This window comes from Rosa chinensis, chromosome 7, assembly GCF_002994745.2.
Source record: "Rosa chinensis cultivar Old Blush chromosome 7, RchiOBHm-V2, whole genome shotgun sequence".
NCBI classification, from domain to species: Eukaryota; Viridiplantae; Streptophyta; class Magnoliopsida; order Rosales; family Rosaceae; genus Rosa; species Rosa chinensis.
In genome coordinates, this window is record NC_037094.1 from 15,822,928 (window position 1) to 15,845,477 (window position 22,550).

Consider the following 22,550-nt stretch of genomic DNA (forward strand, 5'->3'; position numbering starts at 1 on the left):
AACTAAAAGTTAAATTTAACTTGAGTTTTAGGTATTTGCTGGAGTATAACTCAATATTTAACTAACTATATTTCAATTTTAGCTACTTTTAGCTATCCAGATAGTTATCACTGTTGGAGATGCTCTTAACCCAAGATGCCCCTTCGCTTGCTGTCTTGTTCTCTGCCGCGAACTCGCCAGCTAGGTCAGATTGGATTGGAGCTACATTTTTCTTTTTTGAGATTAGCAAAACGAAGAAGAAGAAGAAGAAGAGAAAATGAAGCTCAAACTATACGTGTATAGGATGTCACAACCTGCGCGTGCAATTTTGATATTCTGCAAGTAAATTTTACTTTTTATTGCTGTAATTGTGATTATGTTGATGAAAGTTTTCACCTTGTGCTGTGGTTGTGTAATAAATAGGGTCAATGGTATAGATTTTGAGGAGGTGAATATCAACCTACCCAAATGCCAGCATTTATCTCCTGAATTCAAAAGTAAGCCTAATTTTGAAGCTTATATGGAATTGGTGTTATTGTTGGCAGAAATGAGTTCAAGTTAGCTCAAAATTCATTTAGGTAGTCAATGGCGGAACGTTATTGGGGCCAGAGGTGGGCCTGGCCCCCCCAAACTCAATTAAAATATGATGTGGCCATATGTGATTGGCTGAAAATTATTTCAGAAAATATAAAATAATTAAGTTATGGCCCTCTATTTTCCTAAAGTGCTGTGTTTCCAATGTTTTGTGAAAGGAAACTATTAATTAATTCTTTAATGTTGAGTGTAATTACTTCTAACCTAGTTATTGGTGTTTTGAAGAAAGAAATTTTTTTAAGGAAAACATTAAAACAGATTTTACTATGTACATTTATAGAAAAATAGTAAAAATATTTTTTATTTATTTTTAAAAATAATTATTATATATTTTTTTGGCCCCTCCAAATATAACTTTCAAGTTCCGCCACTGTAGGTAGTGTTTGGGTAGAGGATTTAGAGGTTCCAAGGAATTTCAAGGTGATGAGATTATAAGATGAAGGGATAACCGGATAATGAGGTGATGAGATCTTGAATGAAGGGACATAAGTAGTGGATAAAGTTTGAGTAATTTTTTTGAGGGAAAGGATTTAATTATGGGATTTTGTAAACATATTTATTTTTTGACAAAATTAATCTTTTTGTATATTTTGGTATAGAACTATTGTAGTTAATTACAATTTTTTTTTTTAACCAAATAGATGTAAAACAAGAAAAATTTATGGCTCACCAATTAATTCCAATACTTCCATTAAAATGAAAAAACCATGAAAAACACTAGAAATTTGAAAAATGCGACAATTGAAATTTCACAGTCACAATTCGATTTTGGTCTTGCTTGTATTCATAGGCTTACAATGTCAAACAGTCTAATAAGATGATAGTGATAGCATCCTAATCGTCACAACAAAACCATACAAATTTCAAAAGTCTCGTGGCATCGACTTTAAAACAAATTCACTTTTCTTCTCAAGTGATTGAAACTTTGTCACCTTGTTAGCAAACATTTCAATTGCTCTCCAACGAAGGTCTTCTTCTAAATCAAGTATTGTCATCATCTCTTCATAGACTTCATCAACTGTCACATTTGAGCCTGTACATAATTATACATACATACGAGCCTGTACATTTTTTTTTTGTTTAACCTAGGGCTGCCACTTGGTTTGGTAATTACCAAACTGACCGAATACCAACCGATATTTTAGGTTTGGTAAACCGACTTTTTGATAACCGAGACCGATAAAACCGAAATCGAAAATTGCCGAAAAAGTTGGTTTGGTTTTGGTAAATACCGAATCTACTGATTATCTAAATATTAACTTTATATACTATGGTTTTCAATACACATACATGTATATTATGAAATAAACATAAAAGTTTTCATAATAGTATGAACATTACTCAATATACTACATAATTAATAGTACATGTATTTTGAGTAACCTAGTCCAAGATGGTTAAATAACCTAATTTTATTGAAAATAGATAAAATTTGATGTCATATATACAAAAGAAAGCTATGATTAGTAGATGAATATGAAGTTTACGGTTATAAAATTGAAAAACCTAATTTTGTTCATTCTAATTTATATTGCAAAGAATTAGTTGTTCTAAAGTTGGTAATACTGAAAACTGAAATACCGAATTTGATAGATATGATTAAAAATCGAAAATTTTGGTTGGTAATTGGTAGCTCAATTTTGAAACCGAAAGCTTTGGTTTTGAAGTTAGTAATACCTATAACCGATTCGAACTGACCGAGTGACAGCCCTAATTTAACCTCACCCCTCCTCACCCTTAATGGGGCTCAAACACATGACCCTCCTATATACATAAGAGCCTGTACATATTTACTATACATAAAAGTAATAATCTTCTATATATATAAGAGCCTATACATATTTATATGTACTAAGTTTGACTCTAGCACAATTAAAGGACATACACGCATCTATGGCAATTGTTTCTATCGCCATAATTAATCCAATACATAATTATTAAAGAACTAAACAAGTACCCAATGACCAATACAAAAGCAGGGGTAATCATAATCTCTGACCGTTAAGTACATAATAGCATATAAGTACAGAATAGCATAGATGAGCCACCAAATATATATAGTCACAAAACAGAAAACATATATAGCACACAAACTCTATTTGGTCACAAACTCAGAAACTCTGTTAGAATCCACTGAGCTCCACACTATTCTTACATCAAAGAATCCTCGAAGCAAACCAAAAATTAAAAGATGATGATGGCATTGCAAGAGTTACAACAGAAGCACCTTGTTAACAAGTGCAGCTATGACTAGCATTGAACTGAACCACCATTTCCCCATAAACTTTCTATCCTAATTTAGGTGCTTCCTATTCTTTAAAACCGAGGCTTCCCTACATGGTGTCATTTGAATGATACACTTACAGAGTTACAGAAAACTGTGCTGGATTCTGGTTATCTCAGCTTGTCTAGTTAAGAATTCTCATATGTACTCCCAAGTGCATCATAGATGCAGTCATCAAAGTGCTCGAGAGGCCATAATTACTGTAACAAAACATATTAATGACGGGAAACACTTACTGAAGGCATACTAAAGTGATATAAACATTATCACAGACATATATCTCTAGTTCTTAATCTTTCAATCTAAAAAGTGATAGCCTTTATCACACAAATTTCACTCATGGCACATATTTCTTATACATTTGCATAGCTTTCACATGCTCTGGCCTCCGCAAGGCTTATCAAACACAGCAGAGGATGCATAAACTACACCATACATACCCATCCCTGGTTCTCAATCTTCCCAAATTCTCTTTTTGACGTCAGTTCCCAAGGTTCTTTCATCTTTTGAAGTTACTTCCAATAATCTCTATCTACCTCCAAGTCACTTCAGAAAAGAATTTTGTGTTAACAACAACAAATGCTCATCCGAGGGTAAAACAAATCCCAAATTCAGATCAATTATAAACAATGAAAGTAGAACAGACGATCTCAACTTGCCAGCGATAAATATCCCTTTAGTCCTTGATTCAGAGTTGGCTACAACATACCTATGAGTCTCTAATTCTAGATCAACCCAGCATTCTCACCCATTACTTCAATATACCAAATTCACCACACTATTTCAAAATGCATCGAAGTTTCTCAAACTGGATCTACCCCAGCGTATCTTATTCTTCCTCCCTAACTATTCCCTAAGTTGGTTGTATCTATAAAACTGAAACTTTGATTTCATCTCATAACAGTTCCTCTTTTCAAGCAATCTAAGTATATCTTCCACAGTTTCACATCCTGAATATACATTCCATTCAAACCTACTAACTCTACTTATTGCAATATTGTATCGAAACCACAAACAAGATCAGCACATCAAAAGTAGGGAGCATAAAACAAACAGAGAAATTGAAAATAAGGAAAAGAACAGAGATCCTGAAAGCTACAAATACAAAATAGCAAAACCAAAAATGAAAACAGTTCTCCAAAAATCCAAACCCAAACCCAAAATGAGGCATTTGCAGCTAACCCAGTTGCAGAAATCACATAAACCATAATTCAAAGAGAAAAATTCAGTTACCATCCTCAAACTATTCTGCCAAGGCCAATTTGATACCCGAACTCTCAAAAGTATCAATGTGATACCTAAAGACCTAAATTGGCATCAACGTGATACTTCCGTTCAAAATTTCTGACGGCGTCGTTTGTTTGCTGACGTGGCAAGCACATGGGTCCAAAAAAGGGCAAAATTGACTTTTTACCCTTTTTTTTGTTAATTCCTCAAAAAAAGAAAATTTCATCTACCATCCCCAAACTATGCTGCCAAGGCCAATTTCATACCCGAACTCTCAAAAGTATCAATGTGATACCTAAAGAAGTATTTTGACATCGAAGTGATACTTCGGTCAAAAATCTCTAACGGCGTCGTCTGTTTGCTGACACGCACAAAATGAGCATCAATCCCCGGCAACGGCGCCAAAAATTGACAAGCTCGAAATGAGTGTCAATCCCCGACAACGGCTCCAAAAATTGACATGCTCGAAATGAGTGTCAATCCCCGGCAACGGCTCCAAAAATTGATACGCTCAAAATGAGTGTCAATCCCTAACAACGGCGCCAAAAATTGACACGCACAAAATGAGCGCATAATTTAACCCTGTAAAATGTCATCGTTAGTATAGAATAAGTAGGGATCGTTCTAACCGAGGATTTAGGGTACACCTATAATTGTGTAAATAAATAAAGAAAAGTATTATTTACAAAAACAAAGTAAAGAATATAAATATATACAATTGTGTAAACAAATAAAGAATTAAAATAAAAAAGTATTATTTACAAAAATAAAATAAAGAATATAAATATATACAAGTAAACACAAATAAGGGGGTTTTAAGATTTATAAAATTGAAAATTAAAATTAAATGAAATAAAGAAAATATAAAAACATATATACAAGGATGAAATGTAAGAAACAAAGATCAAAACCAATTCCATATGATTAAACTCAATTCAAATCCTATAATTGATCATCTAAGTCATGAGAAAGAAGTCGATCATGTGAAACATTTGAAGCAAATGATTTCCCATATTTTACTTTCCTTTACTAATTAACCTAAGTGAAAGCGCACCTAGATCAATCATATTAAATGATAGGAGCATTTTTTTTCTTTTCATTTTTCTTCTTCTTGTTCTTGTTCTTGTTCTTCTGGGATTTTGTTCTAGCCAAACCACCGCAAGCTCCGCTCCTTCTCCTCCACCCAAGAATCAAAGAAAAATGGCTTCTACTTCTTCAAACTCAGTCCTCTTCTTCTTCTCTCTCCTCCTCCTCTCTCTCATCTCCTTCCCCTCCGCCCAAACCATCACCAACGCTGCCATCATCCTCTCCAATTCCTGCTACAAATCCATGTTCTTCGCATTCAACTCCCAGCAGACGAACCCAAAACGAAAGTTGGGTGACACGATTAACAAAAGAAAAAAAATCAAATCTTTCTGCACCCAGAAAACTGCTCTGGGCACCCAGAGACACCCATGTCTTCTTCTCCGCTCAGCACCCTTCCTCTTCCGGGGCAACCAATTGGAAAACTGGTTCGCTGCACACCAAATTTTGGTGAACCTTAGCTCCACCAACCATCTTCTTTCTTCGCAGAGACCGTCACCCATTCGCTAATAGAACCTCCATTCATCAAACCCCCTCCTCCACCGCCACAACCTCAGCATCCTCCTCTTCCACTGCCGCCGTCATGTCAGTAACAACATATACCAAATACTCCGATCAAAATCACAATCATAAGGCCAAAGCAACATATAACATGAATTCATGTATATAAGAACTAAAAACAAACCCAGCATAAACCAAAAAAGCAAAACCAACCCAGATAGCAATTGAGCACAATTAGAACAAGAAAAAGACTTGCCAGCTGGTACTTGGTACCTTTGGCTTCTCCCACACACTGTCAATTGCTCGATTTGGGTAAATGGGTCATTTCACTTTTTTTTGGGACCCACGTGATTGCCACATCAGCAAACAAACGGCGCCGTCAGAAATTTTGAACGGAAGTATCACGTTGATGCCGATTTAGGTCTTTGGGTATCACATCGATACTTTTGAGAGTTCGGGTATCAAATTGGCCTTGGCAAAATAGTTTGGGGACGGTAGCTGAATTTTTCTAAAAAAAAAGAGGGTAAATGGGTCATTTCACTTTTTTTTGGACCCATGTGCTTGCCACGTCAGCAAACAAACGGCGTTGTCAGAAATTTTGGACGGAAGTATCACGTTGATGCCAATTTAGGTCTTTAGGTATCACATTGATACTTTTGAGAGTTCGGGTATCAAATTGGCCTCGGCAGAATAGTTTGGGGACGGTAACTGACTTTTTCTCTAATTCAAATGAAAGAAACACAAGCCAGCAGCCAATGAAAAGATTAGATAACAAAACCATAAACATAGATGAAGAATTATCAAGTATACTAATACCTAACCATGGATCGATCAAATTAGAGGTGAAAAGATACAAAACTCAACAATCAAACCGTAGAATATAAAGAGAAACGAAAGTCCAAGGTAGAGATCGAACTTGAAGATGAGCGATGCAAGAAGAAGAGAGAGCGAGAAATTGAGACCAAGGTTCTTCGCGTTTTGGAATTTCAAAATCACGCCTGTAGAGGTGGAACTCAAAGGGGGAGTTGTGTTAATACATATCCCGTCCATTAATCCGCCCTTAAAAAACATAAAAGGTAAAGTAAAACGTGAAAAACGAAAGTTTCTGCTCCGAGAAAACAGGCGAGAGAGGTCTAGGGTTGGAAAGACAGAGGCTGGCGTTGAGGCCTGTCCGGCAACACTCCCGCGTTGATGGCGGCTTCCTGCCTCGTCGACGAGTGGTGGGTGTTGTCGGACGGGTTCCTGGGGCTCTAGGATTCTTCTTTTTCTCTAGGTTTAGGTGCTCTTGGCTGTGTATGCTTTTTCATCTATCTCAAGCAGCGGCGCAGACGGTGGTGAAGGGTGCTTGGCTATTGGCGACGAGAAGGAGTTTAGTGACCAGATCGTGGTGGCGGCAGGCCATGGATCGCATGGCACTGGTCTTTTCTCTGAGGCGTGTGGCTGGGTGGAGGATAGAGTGTTTGAAAGGGATTCTCAAATTGATGGGAGGCCGGATTGGTTTCAGATCAATTTGGGATGGATTTGCACAATGGGTCGGTAATGAGTTCAGCCAATGAGGATGGTGGTGGCCTGAGATCCCAAGCTGGTTGTGGCAGAGTACTTGGCTTGGGTGTCTTTGGTGGGGTGTGCTCACTTGGCTGCACTCATGGTGGTTTGCCGGCGGTCTGTTGCCAATGGTGAGGAAGATGGAAGTGGTTCAACATAGCCTGGTACTTTGTTTTATTAGGTTTCAGGTTTTTATTAGGGTTTTAGTTTCGGGTTTTTGGTTAGGTCAAATAAAACATCCCTACTCAATTGAGCTAGGGTTTGGAGGTTTTGCTCGTGGTGGGGAGCCATCTATATGGTGTTACTCCTGGGAACAATATGTTACAATTTCGATGCTGTTTGGTTATCAACGGAAAGATGGATTTCCCTTGCACGTGGTCTGGCGGTTTATGGACACGGTGTGGAAGAGGGTGGAGTGGTTCATCTGGATGTTGGTGATGAGGTCGTATCAGGGCACTTGGGATTTGTTATCGTTATTTGTAGCTTGGGGTGATAGGCGTAAAAATTGGTTAGGGGTTGGACCTTTTCGGTTTATGAAAGTTACTATTAGTGACTGACCCATAACTAGGGATTTTGGTAGGAATATGTGTCGTGGTGTTGATACCACAACCGGTTATTCCAATGCTTTGTAATTTTTTTTTGTTATTAATGGATTATATTTCTTCTCAAAAACAAAAAATCCACCCTTAAAATCCCAGTAATTTAAGTCCCTCCCTGTTTTGTTTACCAAACAAGGGATTTTCCATGTGGGATTTTTAATCCCATCTAAAAGTCATCTCCCTTCTTTATATCCCTTATTAAAATAAATTCGTGCTTGATAAATAATATTTTTAAAAGTGTTGTCAGTATATAAAACAACTTTAGAACATGTTTTGATCCACAACAGCTTCTAAAAACAACCTTTGGGCTGCTTCTAAAATCTGCTGTCAGTGACCTATAATTTTCAATTAAAGTTGCTTTTTATTTATTTACCAAACACAATAAAATCTAAAATTTTAATCAAAAAATGATTTTTTTTTTAAAGCGAAGTAATCCCAAATGGGGCCTTAGTGTAGTTGCGAATTCGGAGACCCAATAGTGTGGACATGAGAAAGAGAATTTAGCACCAAGTGAATGACATGAGAAAGAGTCGATAAGTTAAGAGGGTAGAAATTTAAAGTGACTGTGATCATATGCTGAAGTTGGAACGAAAAGAAAGGAGTAGAGACTTGACTGGGTGGGGTAATGTGTGATCAATGACTCATGGTTTTTGTTTTTGATGTAAACTGTAGAAATAAACCCTATGGGACAAGTTCCCGCTATTGCTGATGGCAGCTTTAATCTGTTTGAGAGGTAATTTGAATATGCCTTTTGTTTTGTGGAGTTTGATAATTTTGTTAGGTCATATCTATTCAATGTATTTGTTTGTTCATTTTGTCTTGGCAGTCATGCAATTCTTGTCTATCTTGCTTGTGCGTTTCCTGGAGTAGCAGATCACTGGTAAGTCGTGTTATGCTTTGGTGCAGTCAATGATAACATGCTTGCTTGGGGACTGTATACGACTGCCTAACTTTTTCTTTTTTGCTGTTAGGTATCCTGCTGATCTTTTCAGGAGAGCTACAATCAACTCAGTGTTGGATTGGCACCACTCTAACTTACGCCATGGTGCATGTATTAACTTACACCGAGCTGTTCCTTGTGTTGTTGCAATGGTTATTGAATTTTCATATGCTTACGTTTTGTTGCAGTAGCTAGAATTACACCAACGATGATTTCTGGTTATTCTTTGTTGCAATGACTCTTATCGCATTTTGAGTGGTAATGTACTTGATGTCGATTTCCTTTGTTATATTAATTTTTCTTTTATTCTTTTGTTTTTCAGCAACATATGTTCTAAATACTCTACTTGCACCTTTTCTTGGACTTCAATTGAATCCACAAGCAGCTGCTGACGCTGAGAAACTTTTGTCCTCCTCTTTGTCAAAAATAGAGTCTATTTGGCTCAAAAGGAATGGAAAGTTCTTGTTGGGTGGCTTTCAACCATCCATAGCAGATCTCAGCCTGGTTTGTGAAATTATGCAACTTGAGGTATATAATATTAACTCTATGCTTATTAATGTTAGTTTACAGTGGGATGTTAGGTTCATTGAAAATTTAGGAGGGTTGGGATTGGGAAGGATATCACTGCAAAGTACAATGAACACATGTTGTGGAGGGATGGTAGGTTCATTGAAAATGTTAGGTTCTTTTTTTTTGCCCTCCTGTTTACATGTTGTTTTATCTAAAGAGTGAGAAACAGGTTTCTTGGTAGGTTAATTATTGTGGAGGGATGGTAGGCGCCTTCATTTCGCCTTTGTCGTATTGTTAATTCCAAAGCTGCTCTGTTTTCCAACTCACCCAATATTCAGAAAATTTGTTGACTTGTACTCCCTGTATATTAGTTCTTTTGCATAAGCTAAAAGTATTGTCTATTATAGTCTCTAGTTTGTTCCTTGGTAATTGGTATCTCCCATGTTCAACAAAATTAGTATTTTCCGATATTAAGGGAAGAATGTGAGCTTACTGAACTAAACTGATCATGCAAATGAGATTCATATGATGATCTAGAAGTACCTGGAAAACATCAGTCTTAAATGTGAATACATTCAACATACAAATTGTAAAGGACTCTCCAGTGTACTTTATCCATCAAGGGATTATATATTCTATCAGCCAGAAGCTATATCTTTCTACCTGAAGATATCTAAGCGCCTCCATATTTTTCTTTTGAAGTGTACTTTGGTTGTGGAAGGGGATCTCTTGTTCCAGTCTTTTGCCGTATGAAACATTTATAAATTAGAAAAACTGTCTCTATTTGTGGAACATACACCATATGATCTTATGATGCAACTTATTGTATGTAGCTTTTGGACGAGAACGACCGCATTCGGATACTTGGCCCGCACAAGAAAGTTCTAGAGTGGATTGAGAATACAAAAAATGCGACGAGACCTCACTTTGAAGAAGTACATCAAGTGCTCTACAGAGCCAAAACGAGATTTCAAGAGCAGCGGTCGATGGGAGCAAACAACACTAATTCGAGCAAAAGATTGGGTTTGCCTTCAAAGATGTGAGAATCCATGTATGTATCATAAAACTCTCAAGAATAATAGGCTTTTCATGTGGAAGCTTGAGCCTGGCCTTCAACTGTATATGTCACTGTATGCGTGCATGTCTAATATTTACTGTCTTGCTTTACCATCAAGTTAGTACATGGGCTTCAGCACTTTCATATATTGTTACTTAAGGAGAGTTTAGATGCACCATTTTATTTCTTGTTCACTCTTGCTAGGATGTATGCTGCTGCAGTAGAGGCCTGTTTCATGAATCTTCCCGCAAGCGAAATTCCATTCATTATCAGATTGTGATACTTTACAAGTATACATGGGCAGCAAAACAATCCTTACTCTATTTACACTTTCCTCATAGATCTACTAGCTGCCTAGCTCTAGGACGTACTAGTATAACTCAACTGCTACATGAATATACATAACTGAAGCAGCATTATGTTCACTCAACCCTTACTTCATGTATCTCAAGGATATCCAACTTCTTGGGTCTCTTGTAGTTCTTCAACAACAGAGAACAGCATACAACACTAACGGAGGATGCTGCCATTGCAGCTCCTGCAATCCATGGTGGTAATCTGAACCTAGTGGAAGGAAAAAGGACCCCTGCAGCTATCGGGATTCCAAGCACATTGTAACCCAATGCCCAAATGTAGTTCAGACGAATACGGGAAAAGGTTTTCCGGGAAAGGTCAATGGCTGTTATAACATCTTCCAAGTTGCTCTTCATAAGAACAATGTCAGCTGCCTCGATCGCAATGTCTGTGCCAGCACCAATTGCCATTCCAACATCTGCTGCCACAAGTGCCGGTGAGTCATTGATCCCATCTCCCACCATTGCCACGGTGTAGCCTGAAGCCTGTAAATGAGAAAAGTATGGCTTAATGTATTAGAAAGCTACCAAGTTTTCTGAGAAATAAGTTCTTAACGGTAAATCTTGCCTGCAAATCTTTTATATTCTCAGCTTTGTGCTGGGGTTTGGCTTCTGCAATCACCGTCTCAATTTCAGTTTCCTTGGCAATAGAATTGGCTGTACCCCAATTGTCACCTGTAACCATGATACTTCTAACTCCCATGGATTTAAGTATGGAAATGACTTCTCGAGCACCAGGTTTCAGTGGATCAGATATGGCTATAATTCCTGCTATTTCGTTATCTACAGCTATTAAAATCCCAGTTTGAGCCAATGCTTCAGTTTGTGCAAGTGCAACTTCAGCCTCCTCTGGAATCGCAATGTTAATGTCCAGCATTAAGCTCTTGTTGCCTACAGTTATTTCCTTATTTCGAACAACTGCCTTCACTCCTTGGCCGGTAAGGGATGCAAAGTTTTGTGCTTCTGGCCAGGTAGAATTCTCTTCATCTTCTCTGATTTTCTTGGCATATTCCACAATAGCTTTGGCTAGTGGGTGCTCACTGTTTACCTAATACATTGACATTACAATCAGTTATGAATGAAGATCATGTTTCATTACACTTGAGCTCTATAATTCCAAATACTATAAATTCCATTAAATGTACGTGTTGCAACTTTTCACTACCTCAGTTGCAGCAACTAGTTCATAGAATTCTTGAGGTAGCATTTTGTAAAAGATTTTGGTGCTAACAACCACTGGCTTCCCAACTGTGAGAGTCCCTGTCTTGTCAAACACAATGCAGTTCACCTACAATTACAGATCAAGAGAATTACGAATGCTAAGCTGTCTTTAAAGACAATGAAGTAGCTTCTTCACATAATGGCTGCCATGAGATTCTACAGACAAACAAAATTCAGCCATCATATTAAATTGGGGAAAATTGGTCCTTTAATTTTAATGACTAAGGAGTATAGAGAAATTTTTATGGTTAGTAGGGATGTGTTGGATGAATATCACTTGCCAACCTTATGCGCACTCTCTAATGCATGTCCGCCTTTGATCAGTATACCTTGAGATGCACCAACTCCTGTACCAACCATAACGGCTGTAGGAGTTGCTAGGCCTAAAGCACAAGGGCAGGCAATGACCATGACAGAGATCCCAAACTGAAGAGCAAGCTCAAAACTATCGATTGAAGATGGTATCCAAGAACGTGGATACCTGTGGAACTTCCCTCCTAAGAACCAGGCAAGCCAAGTCGAAAATGAAAGTGTGATGACCTGCATCATCGAGTGCATTTGTTAACAAAGGTTAATACTAACTACTATTTGGGACAGCTTCAAAATGATTTCAGAAAAATGATATGGCTGTCATTCATGCCAGAGTGATTACCACTGGCACAAAGTATTTGGAAATGCGATCAGCAAACTTTTGTACAGGAGCTTTAGCCATCTGGGCAGACTCGACAAGCCTTACAATCTGTGAAAGAGCACTCTCTGACCCAACTCTTGTTGCCTTAATATGCAACACTCCATTCACATTCACGGTGCCTCCAATAACTGCATCATCCTTCTTTTTTGTCACTGGCCGTGCTTCACCAGTTATCATGCTTTCATTCACATGACTTTGTCCCCACATAACAACACCATCACAAGCTACTTTGGCACCGGGAATAACTTTAATCAGATCGTTCTTTTGTATCAACCGGCTATCCATTTCTTGTTCATTTATCACATTTCCTTCCTCACCCAAAGTTAGCAGTGTTGCCTTTTCTGGTGCCAAGTCCATTAGCTTGGCAATGGCCTCAGATGTCTTGCCTTTTGCCAAGACCTCTAGATACTTTCCTAACAGGATGAATGTAATAAGCATTGAACTAGTCTCAAAAAAATCTGTACCCTTGAAATCCTTATGGGTTGCAGATCTTAAAACTATGTAGACCGAGTAGAAGTAGGCTGCATTTGTTCCCAAGGCAATCAAAACATCCATATTAGCTGAACCATGGCGCAATGCTTTGTATGCTCCAATGTAGAACCTCTTGCCTATGATGAACTGCACAGGAGTGGACAACTCCCACCTCAGAATCTGACCAACACTCAACTTATTCACAATTTTGACATCCAACACCTTCTTAATTCCAGGAATATACATCAAGACCATGGAGGTTAAAAACACAGGAACTGTACAAAACAAACTCCATAAGAAGAATTTATAGTACTGCTTAATTTCCTTCTGTCTATGAGTGTCTTCTTCTCCTTCCGGGTATATCATTGCTTTGAAATGCGCGGACCCTGATGATTCGATGGCTTCGATGAGGGTTCTTGGTCCTATCATCTCTGGTTTATAAGAAATAGAAATCTTGTTGAGTTCAGGAAATGTCTCTATGTCTTGAACCCCAGGAAGTGCTTCAAGAGTATTTGCTATTGCTCTAATCGACTGTCCAACCTTTATGCCATCAACTTGAAGCTCTATCTTGCTAATGCCTTCCCCTAAACTAATAAGTTTGGCTTCGAATCCGGTGATTTCTATGGTTTCCAATAGCTGATGGGAGGTAACAATGCTTGGGTCATAATGAATCTCTGCTTCTTCAGTTGCTAAGGCCACCTGAGCTCCTTGCACTCCATAAATTGCTTGCAGAGCTGATTCAACAGTGGAGGAGCAAGACGTGCAAGTCATTCCACTTATGCTTATTCTGCATACTTGTCTGGTTTTGTCATTCATCTCCAACTTAATCAGTTTAGCTTCAAATCCAGCATCTTCAATAGCCTCACATATTTTGTCCTCCTGCATGTATAGACAGGCTTGAAACATCAGGTGCAGGATTAAAACAAGAAGTAATATCTTCCATTTTCTTTGGTTTGGTGGAGGCTTTTAATTAATTTGAGATAGAGAAATATAGTTCAGTTCCATCTATGTGGTCTTGGTTTATAATATGAGAGCAAACAATCGTTTATTTGGGTTTATTGTCTTTTATTAATTTTAAGGCACTTGTATTGCAGATATATTCAGCGGTTAACTCAATATATATGATCAAAGTAGCATTGCTCATCTCAATCCTCGTTTCTTGAAACTAAGAAGCTTTAGTGAGAGTACTTTGGCTCAAGGATATTTGTTTTCTGCATAATATAGATTAATTAGTTCAAATTGGTCATCCTACATTTATGTTTTGTGGTATCCAATATTTACAAATAAAATTTCTTATGGGGTAGAGACACATTATTGTGGGTAGTAAATGGTAAATGCCAACATCAACAGTACGTATCATTTGCTGATCTAGTTAGGGAAAATTCTACAGTGTGTTAACGTATGACATGTATATAATTGCCTTAAAAGTGGTAAAATGAGTCATCAAAATAGTAATATTAGTCCTCAAAGTTAGGCCTGGCAACAGTGCGGTCACGGACGGGTTACGGACGGACTTAACGGGTTGGCGGTCTTAACGGGCTCAACCCGTTATAACCCGTTATCTTAACGGGTTATAACGGGTTGAGCCTGATGGGTTCGCGGGTTACCTGTTGGAACCTGTTAAGACCGCTAAGGTTTTTTTTAATTTTTTTAATTTTTTAATTTTTAATTTTAAAATTCTTTTCTAATCAATTACCTACTAAAACCCGTTAATACTTGTTAACAATAAATTGGCAATTGAAACCCGTTAAGACCCGCTAACATAAAAATGAATTTATTATTATTATTTTTTTGCATTTTTTTAAACTCTTTTTCACACCCATTATCTATTAAAACCCTTCTAAAAAATAATAAAATTTATTTTTTATTTTTTTATATATATTTTTTTAAACCCTCTTCCAACCCATTACCCATTAAAACTCTTTTTCATTGTTGATTTTCATTAAATCGAACTATCAAAAGTTAATACATATTGGGCTCACAATTCTCAAATTTTTTTTTCTCTTCTAACCGGGCTCGATGAGTTCTGTCGAGCAGTCCGTTTCTGCCAGTTAACTAACGGGTTGGCAGCCCATTAACACGTTAAGTTATCGGGAGGAAATAAATGAGTTTTTAGCGCGCGCGCGCGGGGGGGGGGGGGGGGGTTAATGGGTTGTTAAAGGGTCATGGGCTGAATTGCCAGGCCTACTCAAAGTAGTAACATGAGTCCTTAAAATGGTAAATTTTCTTAGTTACCACATGAGTCCTCAAAATAGTAATATTAGTCCTCAAAGTGGTAACATGAGTCATTAAAGTGGTAAATTTTCTTAGTTTACCATATGAGTCCTGAAAATAGTAATATTAGTCCTCAAAGTGATAACATAAGTCCTTAGAGAGGTAAAAATAGTTGATGTATGAAAAATGTTAACATACGATAGTTTTACTGCATGCCATGATAGCTTAATTTCAACAAAATAATTTAATTCTTTTGAGGAGCTATTACATCATTTGATTTATATGCTAACAATAGATTCATGGTAAACATCCTTACTTTCTAGTTTTGTAGTATCAGACTGCCAAATGATGTAATATCTAACTAGCTTTGCCCATTAGTAATACTAAGCAACAACATCCTTACTTTTTAGAATTATAGTGTTAAACTACCAAATGGTGTTGTGCTTTCATATCAAGAAAAGTCTGGTCAAAAGGTAAGGAATATAGCTTTTGAAACTAATCAAGTTTTTTTTTCGATGACATTGAAACTAATCAAGTTACAAACATATATGATTTGTTTTTGGATCCAGGGAGTGAGATTGGGGTTCTACCAGTTTCTAAGAGTTCATATATTTCTTCTCTTATTTTTTTAACTCTTAGATGGTTTATTGCTCCTTTTGAAAGAGGGGAGCAGGATCCTTTCCCAATTACAACAAGCTAATTAGGTTTTACAATATAGAGAGTTAGTGGCTTAATCTACCAATAAAGGGGAACTCTTTAACCAAAGATTATGATAGCCATGTGACATGACCCCATAATTAATTAGAGTATTTGTCATGATAATGCACCCTTGACAAGTGCCAGAACTGTCATGATAACTGACCCAGAGGTAGTACTCCTATTTGTTTATCCTTCAAACTATGTGGCCTTTCAGTTGAATGAAAAAAGGAAAAAGTTCTGGAATGAATTTTCCGATCAAACATTTCTAGCCCAAAAAAAAAAGAACTAAACTCACATTGACGAAGCTGGGATAGTAGAGAACAAGGGCTGTGTTATTCAACACGTCCACGGCGGCCTCCTGTATCCCCGGGAGCCGCTTCACCGCCTTCTCCACAGACCCGGCACAGGCAGCACATGTCATTCCAACCACAGAGAACAAGGCCTTCACCTCAGAACCCCTGGCCTTCCTCGTTGCTTCTGGAGACGTGCCTTTCGGGTATCGGGGCAGCGAGGGGTAGTGTGGCCGTGGCCCGGGTGACATGCCACCCAAGCAATCCCTGCAAATGCAACTCATGAATTTGAAGTCTCACTGTGCAAACTTTGAGGCTTTCGGTTTTTCTGGTTATTGTATATCTGGTTATTGTATATGATGCCTTTCTTTTCTGGGACGCTAGCTGGTATATATAAAAGGGAGTTGAGTGAGCTAGCTAGGCATATATGATATGGAGCTTGCACTCGGGTAAAGTAGGATACGAAATTTTAAATTGTTTTGATGTGGGAACTGGGAAGTGCATGTCCACATATTGTTTGAGCAATAGAAAGGGTGAAAATTAGGTTTTGAGTGGAAAATGAGGTCCTACCACTGCTAGGATTGAACTACCTTTCTGTTGTTTCTTCTGTAACGAAATTTGAAAAGGAAACATGGACAATCCCTATCTCATATGAGATGGTCCTGAATATTTTCGTCTACATAAATAGACGCATATATATTTGATAATCTACGCTTGCCTAGTGAGTTGGCTTAAATTAAAAAATTTATATACATACAATATTATAGCTTCTTGAGGTTTGAGGTGATTGTTATTAAAGAACTGAAATAACAAATAGCGTTGAGAATTGAATTACATTACAAGGTGATCATTTATTAATGAAAGAATATCACAAATGGTCAACTTTTACCTATTCGACATTTTGGTCACTCAACTTTAACTCTGTTATTCACTTTATTTACTTTAGTCACTTCTTTAATTTTTTTCATTAAAAAAAAATTATTTACCACAATATTAATGATATTTTCATCTAACCAATTGTGAAAAATTGAGAAATATGTATTAGAATGATTGGGTGAAGTGATCAAAGTGAGATAAAAGGCCACTAGGGTGACTAAAGTGATATATTTGAAACTTAAGTGATCGAAGTGTCAAATGAGTCATAATTGAGTGACTATTCGTAGAATTCTCCCTTTATTAATATTAGAAATATTATAATATAGGAGTATCAATATATGAGCCACATTCACTCAATGACTCAATCAAAAAATTTCCAACCGACTGAGAGCACTCCCTGTATCATATTCATTGTTACCAAGTCAAACGATTCCATCTCCACTCTCAGTTTTCGCAATTAATTAGAAAAATGATTATGTTAATGTCTGAAAGTCTAGCGGTGGCCAAACCTTAGTTAACGCTGATCCGGTGGGCGGATCGATACTTGTACTTATGTTGTGATTCCTGTTACCTGTCAAGTAAAATACAACGGGCGTCAGAGGGAGACCGCGCTGGGCGGTCTTCAACTCTCCGATGCCTAAGTTAGTCAATGTATTTATGTTGACAAAATAACCGTAGGTAAGTATTGAATGCGTGATTAATGAGGAGAGAGGAGAGAACCTTTTATAGGTGAGGAAGAGACTGATCTTGTCTTTGTTTTCGATGTGGGACTGATATGCTTCAGTTCTTAGTTTCAGAAGCTTCTGATGCTTAACTTGGCGCGGCGCGTGGCGGCGCGTGGGTGGCGATCTGGAGGCGGTCCGACGCCGAGGCTGTAGCCCGCCTGGCAGTGTGTTCGCATGTCATTCCTTTGGTTGGAATTAGTACCTTTGGCGGTACAATGAGCATGGCCCATTATAGCTAATTATGTTTGCAAATGTACACGTATGTACAAGTCCCCCAAGTCCCCAGTCAAGGAGGGCAATCTTGGTTGGGGAGTTGTTCGGCGGTTTGAAGCGTTGTCCTCCGCTAGACTTGCAAGAGCATAATTAGCGTCAGTGCGTTGTCAACCGTTGGTTTTACTGAGCAAACGCTTTATACCCTTTCGGGTGGGCCCCTGCTGGGCCCCCCAGGGAGTCCCCCACTCCCCGGCGAAGATAGACCTCCGGATGGTCGTTGAATTGTTTGATGAGGGGGGCTGCACGGAGCAGAGGGTGTTGGGTAGCGAGCCCAATGTTTTAGCACCCAAATGACGGGGGTCAAATTGCCTGATCAGGGCAGTCGTAGACTGTGACTAGTCCCCGTGTCCCGTAGGGACGGTCTGACGGTAACACCGCGTAGCGGTCGTTGTCAGTGAGGCGTAGCCTCGGGATTTTCCGTTTGACGGACATCCCCCCGCTGGATGCAGCAGGAAGCAGCGTCTGATAGACGTGCCTGGCGGTTGTTTTTGCAAGATGAAAAAGGGATTCCGCCAGAGGTGTGTAGCGACAGGCATCGCGCTTGCAGGATGGCAAGGGAGAAGTTCCGCTGGCGGGGTTTCGCTCAGCGGAGACTTCGTCGCTTGGAGGATGACAAGGGAGAAGTTCCGCTGGCGGGGTTTCGCTCAGCGGAGACTTCGTCGCTTGGAGGATGACAAGGGAGAAGTTCCGCTGGCGGGGTTTCGCTCAGCGGAGACTTCGTCGCTTGGAGGATGACAAGGGAGAAGTTCCGCTGGCGGGGTTTCGCTCAGCGGAGACTTCACTCCTTGGAAGGTGACAAGGGAGAAGTTCCGCTGGCGGATTTGCTCAGCGGAGACTTCACTCCTTGGAAGGTGACAAGGGAGAAGTTCCGCTGGCGGATTTGCTCAGCGGAGACTTCACTCCTTGGAAGGTGACAAGGGAGACGTTCCGCTGGCGGATTTGCTCAGCGGAGACTTCACTCCTTGGAAGGTGACAAGGGAGAAGTGCCGCTGGCGGATTTCTCGAAGTTGCCCCTTCGGTGGTTAATACGTGTCGTGCCCACAGCGGGTTAGCGTGCGTAGGCTTGTCTGCTAAGCCTGTCCGTCTTCTAGCCTTTAATGATAGTAACTGTGGGTTTTGTAACCGAGATGACGCTTCGGGCAATCCGGAGAGTGAGTGGAGATGTACGACACGTGTACGGCTAACAAGGGATGTTGGTATGGAGCGGACGGTCGAGGACGCGTTGGTGCCTATATAAAAAGGGGGGAAATTCTGGGGGATTCGACACTTTGTGAAAATTTTGAAAGCTTAGCCACCGTTTGTTCGAAACCGGAGAAGGAGCCTACCGAAGTTTGGATACACTACTCCCAGAGACGTTGGTCGTACCTGTGCACCACCGTGCCGGAGATTGCATCACTGAGGTTGGTATTCGGATCTCTGTCTTCTGCTAGTTTCTGGGTTTTGTAGTGTTTGCTTTTCTGGGTGTGCTCTGAGGTGTGAGATGGGGGTTTTTTGTGGGGGATTGAATGATGGTTGGCCAATGCGTTCATTGGTTTTAGGATTTGGATAGTCGAGTCTGGGTTGAGTGTGTTTGTTTACACTTTGGGGTTTTCTGGGTTTTGTTCTTGATTATTTTGGCTATAACTGATGCGAGAATAGGCTAGATCTATGTTTGTGCTAACTGATGTGAGTTTTAGGGTTTTGGGATGGCTAGCGTTATAGAGATTTCGAGCAGTGAGGATTCCGGGTCTGACGTGTCGCTCAGCGCGGCGGATGGGGTTTTTATTGATTCGTTGCGTCCGTCTGCCCATGCAGGATCCTCACTGCCAGAACCGCTAGAAGTTGAGCCGTTACAGACTATCCCCTGGGAAGCAACTATGGCCCGTGGTTCGCGTTCAGAGAGCTCTAGGGCGGGTGAGGCCGCTGCCGCCAAGGTTAGGCGCGACGAACGCTTGGCAAGCAATAGTGCTGCTAGCGGCTCCGCCGGGGAGGAAGAGGCAGCGGAGCAAAATGTTGAGTCGGCGTGGTTCCTCCCGGATGGGACAGCCGTTGACGAGGCGGGAGGGGGGATGAGCGGTGCTGCTGTCGCTCGACTGAAGCGGGCGTTCCACTTGCCGGGGTCGGTGAAGCTGCGACCACCGACGGCTGATGAGAAGGCGTCGATTCTCCCGACGGGGTGTGCGGCCGTGCACGAGGCCATATTCCGCCAAGGGGTGACACTTCCGCTAGTGCCCAATCTTCAAATCCTTGTTTGTGAGTTTGGCCTTGCCTTCGGTCAGATCTGTCCAAACATGTGGCGGTTGATGTTGGCGATGAACTCCTTGTGGCGCTTGTCGGGGTGCGAGGGGCCTACCGTGGCGGAAGTGCTCCATTTCTACGAGTTAGTATATGTGAAGCGCCAAGGTTGCCACGGGCAAGTAAATTTGAGTCGCCGGCAGGGAGCGCCCAAGCTGATCGAGAATCTGAGGGACTCCATGTCCTATTGGCGGGGGACCTTTTGCGTAGCTACCGACGGTTGGGAGTACCACGCTAGGTCTAACGAGGAAGGGCCGTCATTTAGGATTAAGTCCGAGTTCCAACCTATTCGAGGTTGGTGGCCCGTGTCCGCTGAAAATGTTTGGCGTGCCTACATGCTTGAACTTGTATTCTTACGACGTGTTTGTCTTGTGCAGCGGGACTCCGGTATACGCTGACGCGTGCAGAAGAGTGCCGGGTGGCGAGGATCAGAGGTTGCTGGCGGAACCGGAACCTGCTTGATTTCCGCTTGCTAACTGGTTGGGAGTTATTGGTCGACCTGCGACTAACATGCTCTATTGGTGAGGATCCTACCCTGTCGTTTCGTTTTACAATTGAATTGTGTCTGACTGGTGGCTGGCTTTCCCTTCTCTCCTTTTTTTATAGAAACTCCGCCGGGCAACAAATCAAGTCGCGACGCGTTCGAGAAGGCGATGGATCGGGCGGAGATAGAAAACTTTTTGGAGGCCATGTATGCTGAGGGGCTGGCGGCCCAGCAGACCGTGGTGAACCCGGAGACGTTGGCGTTGAGTCACTCCGAGGTTCCGGTGGAGATGGCAATGCCACACCAGTCTCACCTTGGCGAAGATGGTCTGCCCACGGTGCAGGCGGGAACTCAGGCGGATGGCGGGGAGAGGGGAACCGTTGCTACCGGGCAGCGGGAACGGATGCCTGCCGCCAGGCGCGGTCCTCAAAAGAAGGCGGTACCTTCAACGGAGACTGCTACCGAGGCCAGGGGTGAGCCGCCAGTGCGGGTGACGAGGACCGCTGCTGGCACACAAAGGGCGCTGGAGAAGAGGCGCCGGCTGCCTGACTCCCCCGCCGAGGAAGAGGAAGAAGAGGTGGTTATCGGGGTCCGCCAACAAAAGAAGGCCCGACAAACCGCATCGAAGGTTGCAGTGGCGGAGGGAGAGGCGCCCCCCGTCAGTGATCTGGACTCCTTTGCCGAGTACGCGCCGTTCATGACAGAAGGGGAGCGAGAGTTCCTCTTCCATCTGTGTGAGCGGCTGGGGTTCGGGGGTCTGGCGGGCATATCGCGCCCGACGGCAATTGACCAATCGCCCTTCAGCTCTGCGTTTGGTCAAGTATCGGCGGGGTTACGCGATATGTTCGTGGCGGCGTCTAAGCAGCCCCGGATTGAGGCGGAGCTCAGGGGAGAAATCGAAGGTCTCCAGAGGGAGTTGGCGGAGGCCAAGGAGAGAGTGGCGGAGATCCAGCGGGGATTGGTTAAGGCGGAGTGCGATTATGCGGACGCCCGTGGCAAACTGAATGCGGCTATCCGGCGGGATCTGGAGAGGAATGAATATGTCTCCAAGTTGGAGCAGGAGATTGGGCTGCTGAAGGAGAAGATAGCCGCCAAGGACAAGAAGCTTATTATAGTGCAGCGGGAGTCTGCCGCCAGACTGGATGAGATGAAGCGGCTGGATGGTGAGGTTGGTCGCCTGACAGCTGAACAGAGTGCCTCTGCAGCCGCCGCCGTTGAAGCGTACAAGCTGTCGGCGGAGTATAAAAAGGCGATGACTGAGGCGGCGAAAGCTGGTGCCCGAGCAAACGTAGACATGTTGAAGCGGAAGGGTGCCATTGATTTTGTAAAGGCCTCACAGCCTGACGTGCCGCTGGTCCAGAGTGCCCCGGCGGAGCCAGAAGTCGTGCCTGCCCAAGCTGCAGGTACTCATTCAGGCAGCGGGGAAAGTGGCCCGCATCCGACGGAAGGGTCCCAGCAAACCCCCCAGCAGACCCCGTCGGAGGTGTCACGTGCCGGGTTTCTGGAGGCACACACCCGAGCCGACGGCACCCTAGAGACTCCCAGTCCGACAGCCCGAGGGTCCGATCAAGCGAGCCGATCGGTCGCGCCGCCAGCCGTCGAAGCAGTAGAGGCCGAAGCCAATCGCTGAACCTATCTGAGATCTCCGAAGTTATTTTTT

The 22,550-nt window shown here is 41.5% G+C and overlaps 2 protein-coding genes across 3 annotated transcripts; one reads left to right on the forward strand and one right to left on the reverse strand.

Moving 5' to 3' along the window:
- Positions 1-256: 256 nt before the first annotated feature.
- LOC112176967 (glutathione S-transferase T1) lies at positions 257-11,770 on the forward strand. Of its 2 annotated transcripts, XM_040509864.1 has the most exons (8): positions 257-321; positions 403-476; positions 8,485-8,545; positions 8,639-8,692; positions 8,784-8,863; positions 9,075-9,280; positions 10,096-10,313; positions 10,800-11,770. In XM_040509864.1, the coding sequence occupies exons 1-7, from the start codon at positions 257-259 to the stop codon at positions 10,303-10,305; spliced, it is 750 nt and encodes a 249-aa protein (XP_040365798.1). In that variant the 3' UTR covers positions 10,306-10,313; positions 10,800-11,770. The 2 variants fall into 2 exon arrangements, with proteins under 2 accessions (XP_040365798.1, XP_024170880.1); XM_024315112.2 differs by lacking the exon at positions 10,800-11,770 and having other exon boundaries at positions 10,096-10,372.
- LOC112176965 (probable copper-transporting ATPase HMA5) lies at positions 10,551-16,787 on the reverse strand. The gene is made up of 6 exons (XM_024315109.2): positions 16,264-16,787; positions 12,546-13,934; positions 12,179-12,433; positions 11,838-11,960; positions 11,241-11,720; positions 10,551-11,158 (listed from the first exon to the last, which is right to left on the reverse strand). Exons 1-6 carry the CDS (start codon positions 16,540-16,542, stop codon positions 10,742-10,744), a joined length of 2,943 nt encoding a protein of 980 aa, XP_024170877.1. The 5' UTR covers positions 16,543-16,787; the 3' UTR covers positions 10,551-10,741.
- Between the last annotated feature and the right edge of the window lie 5,763 nt (positions 16,788-22,550).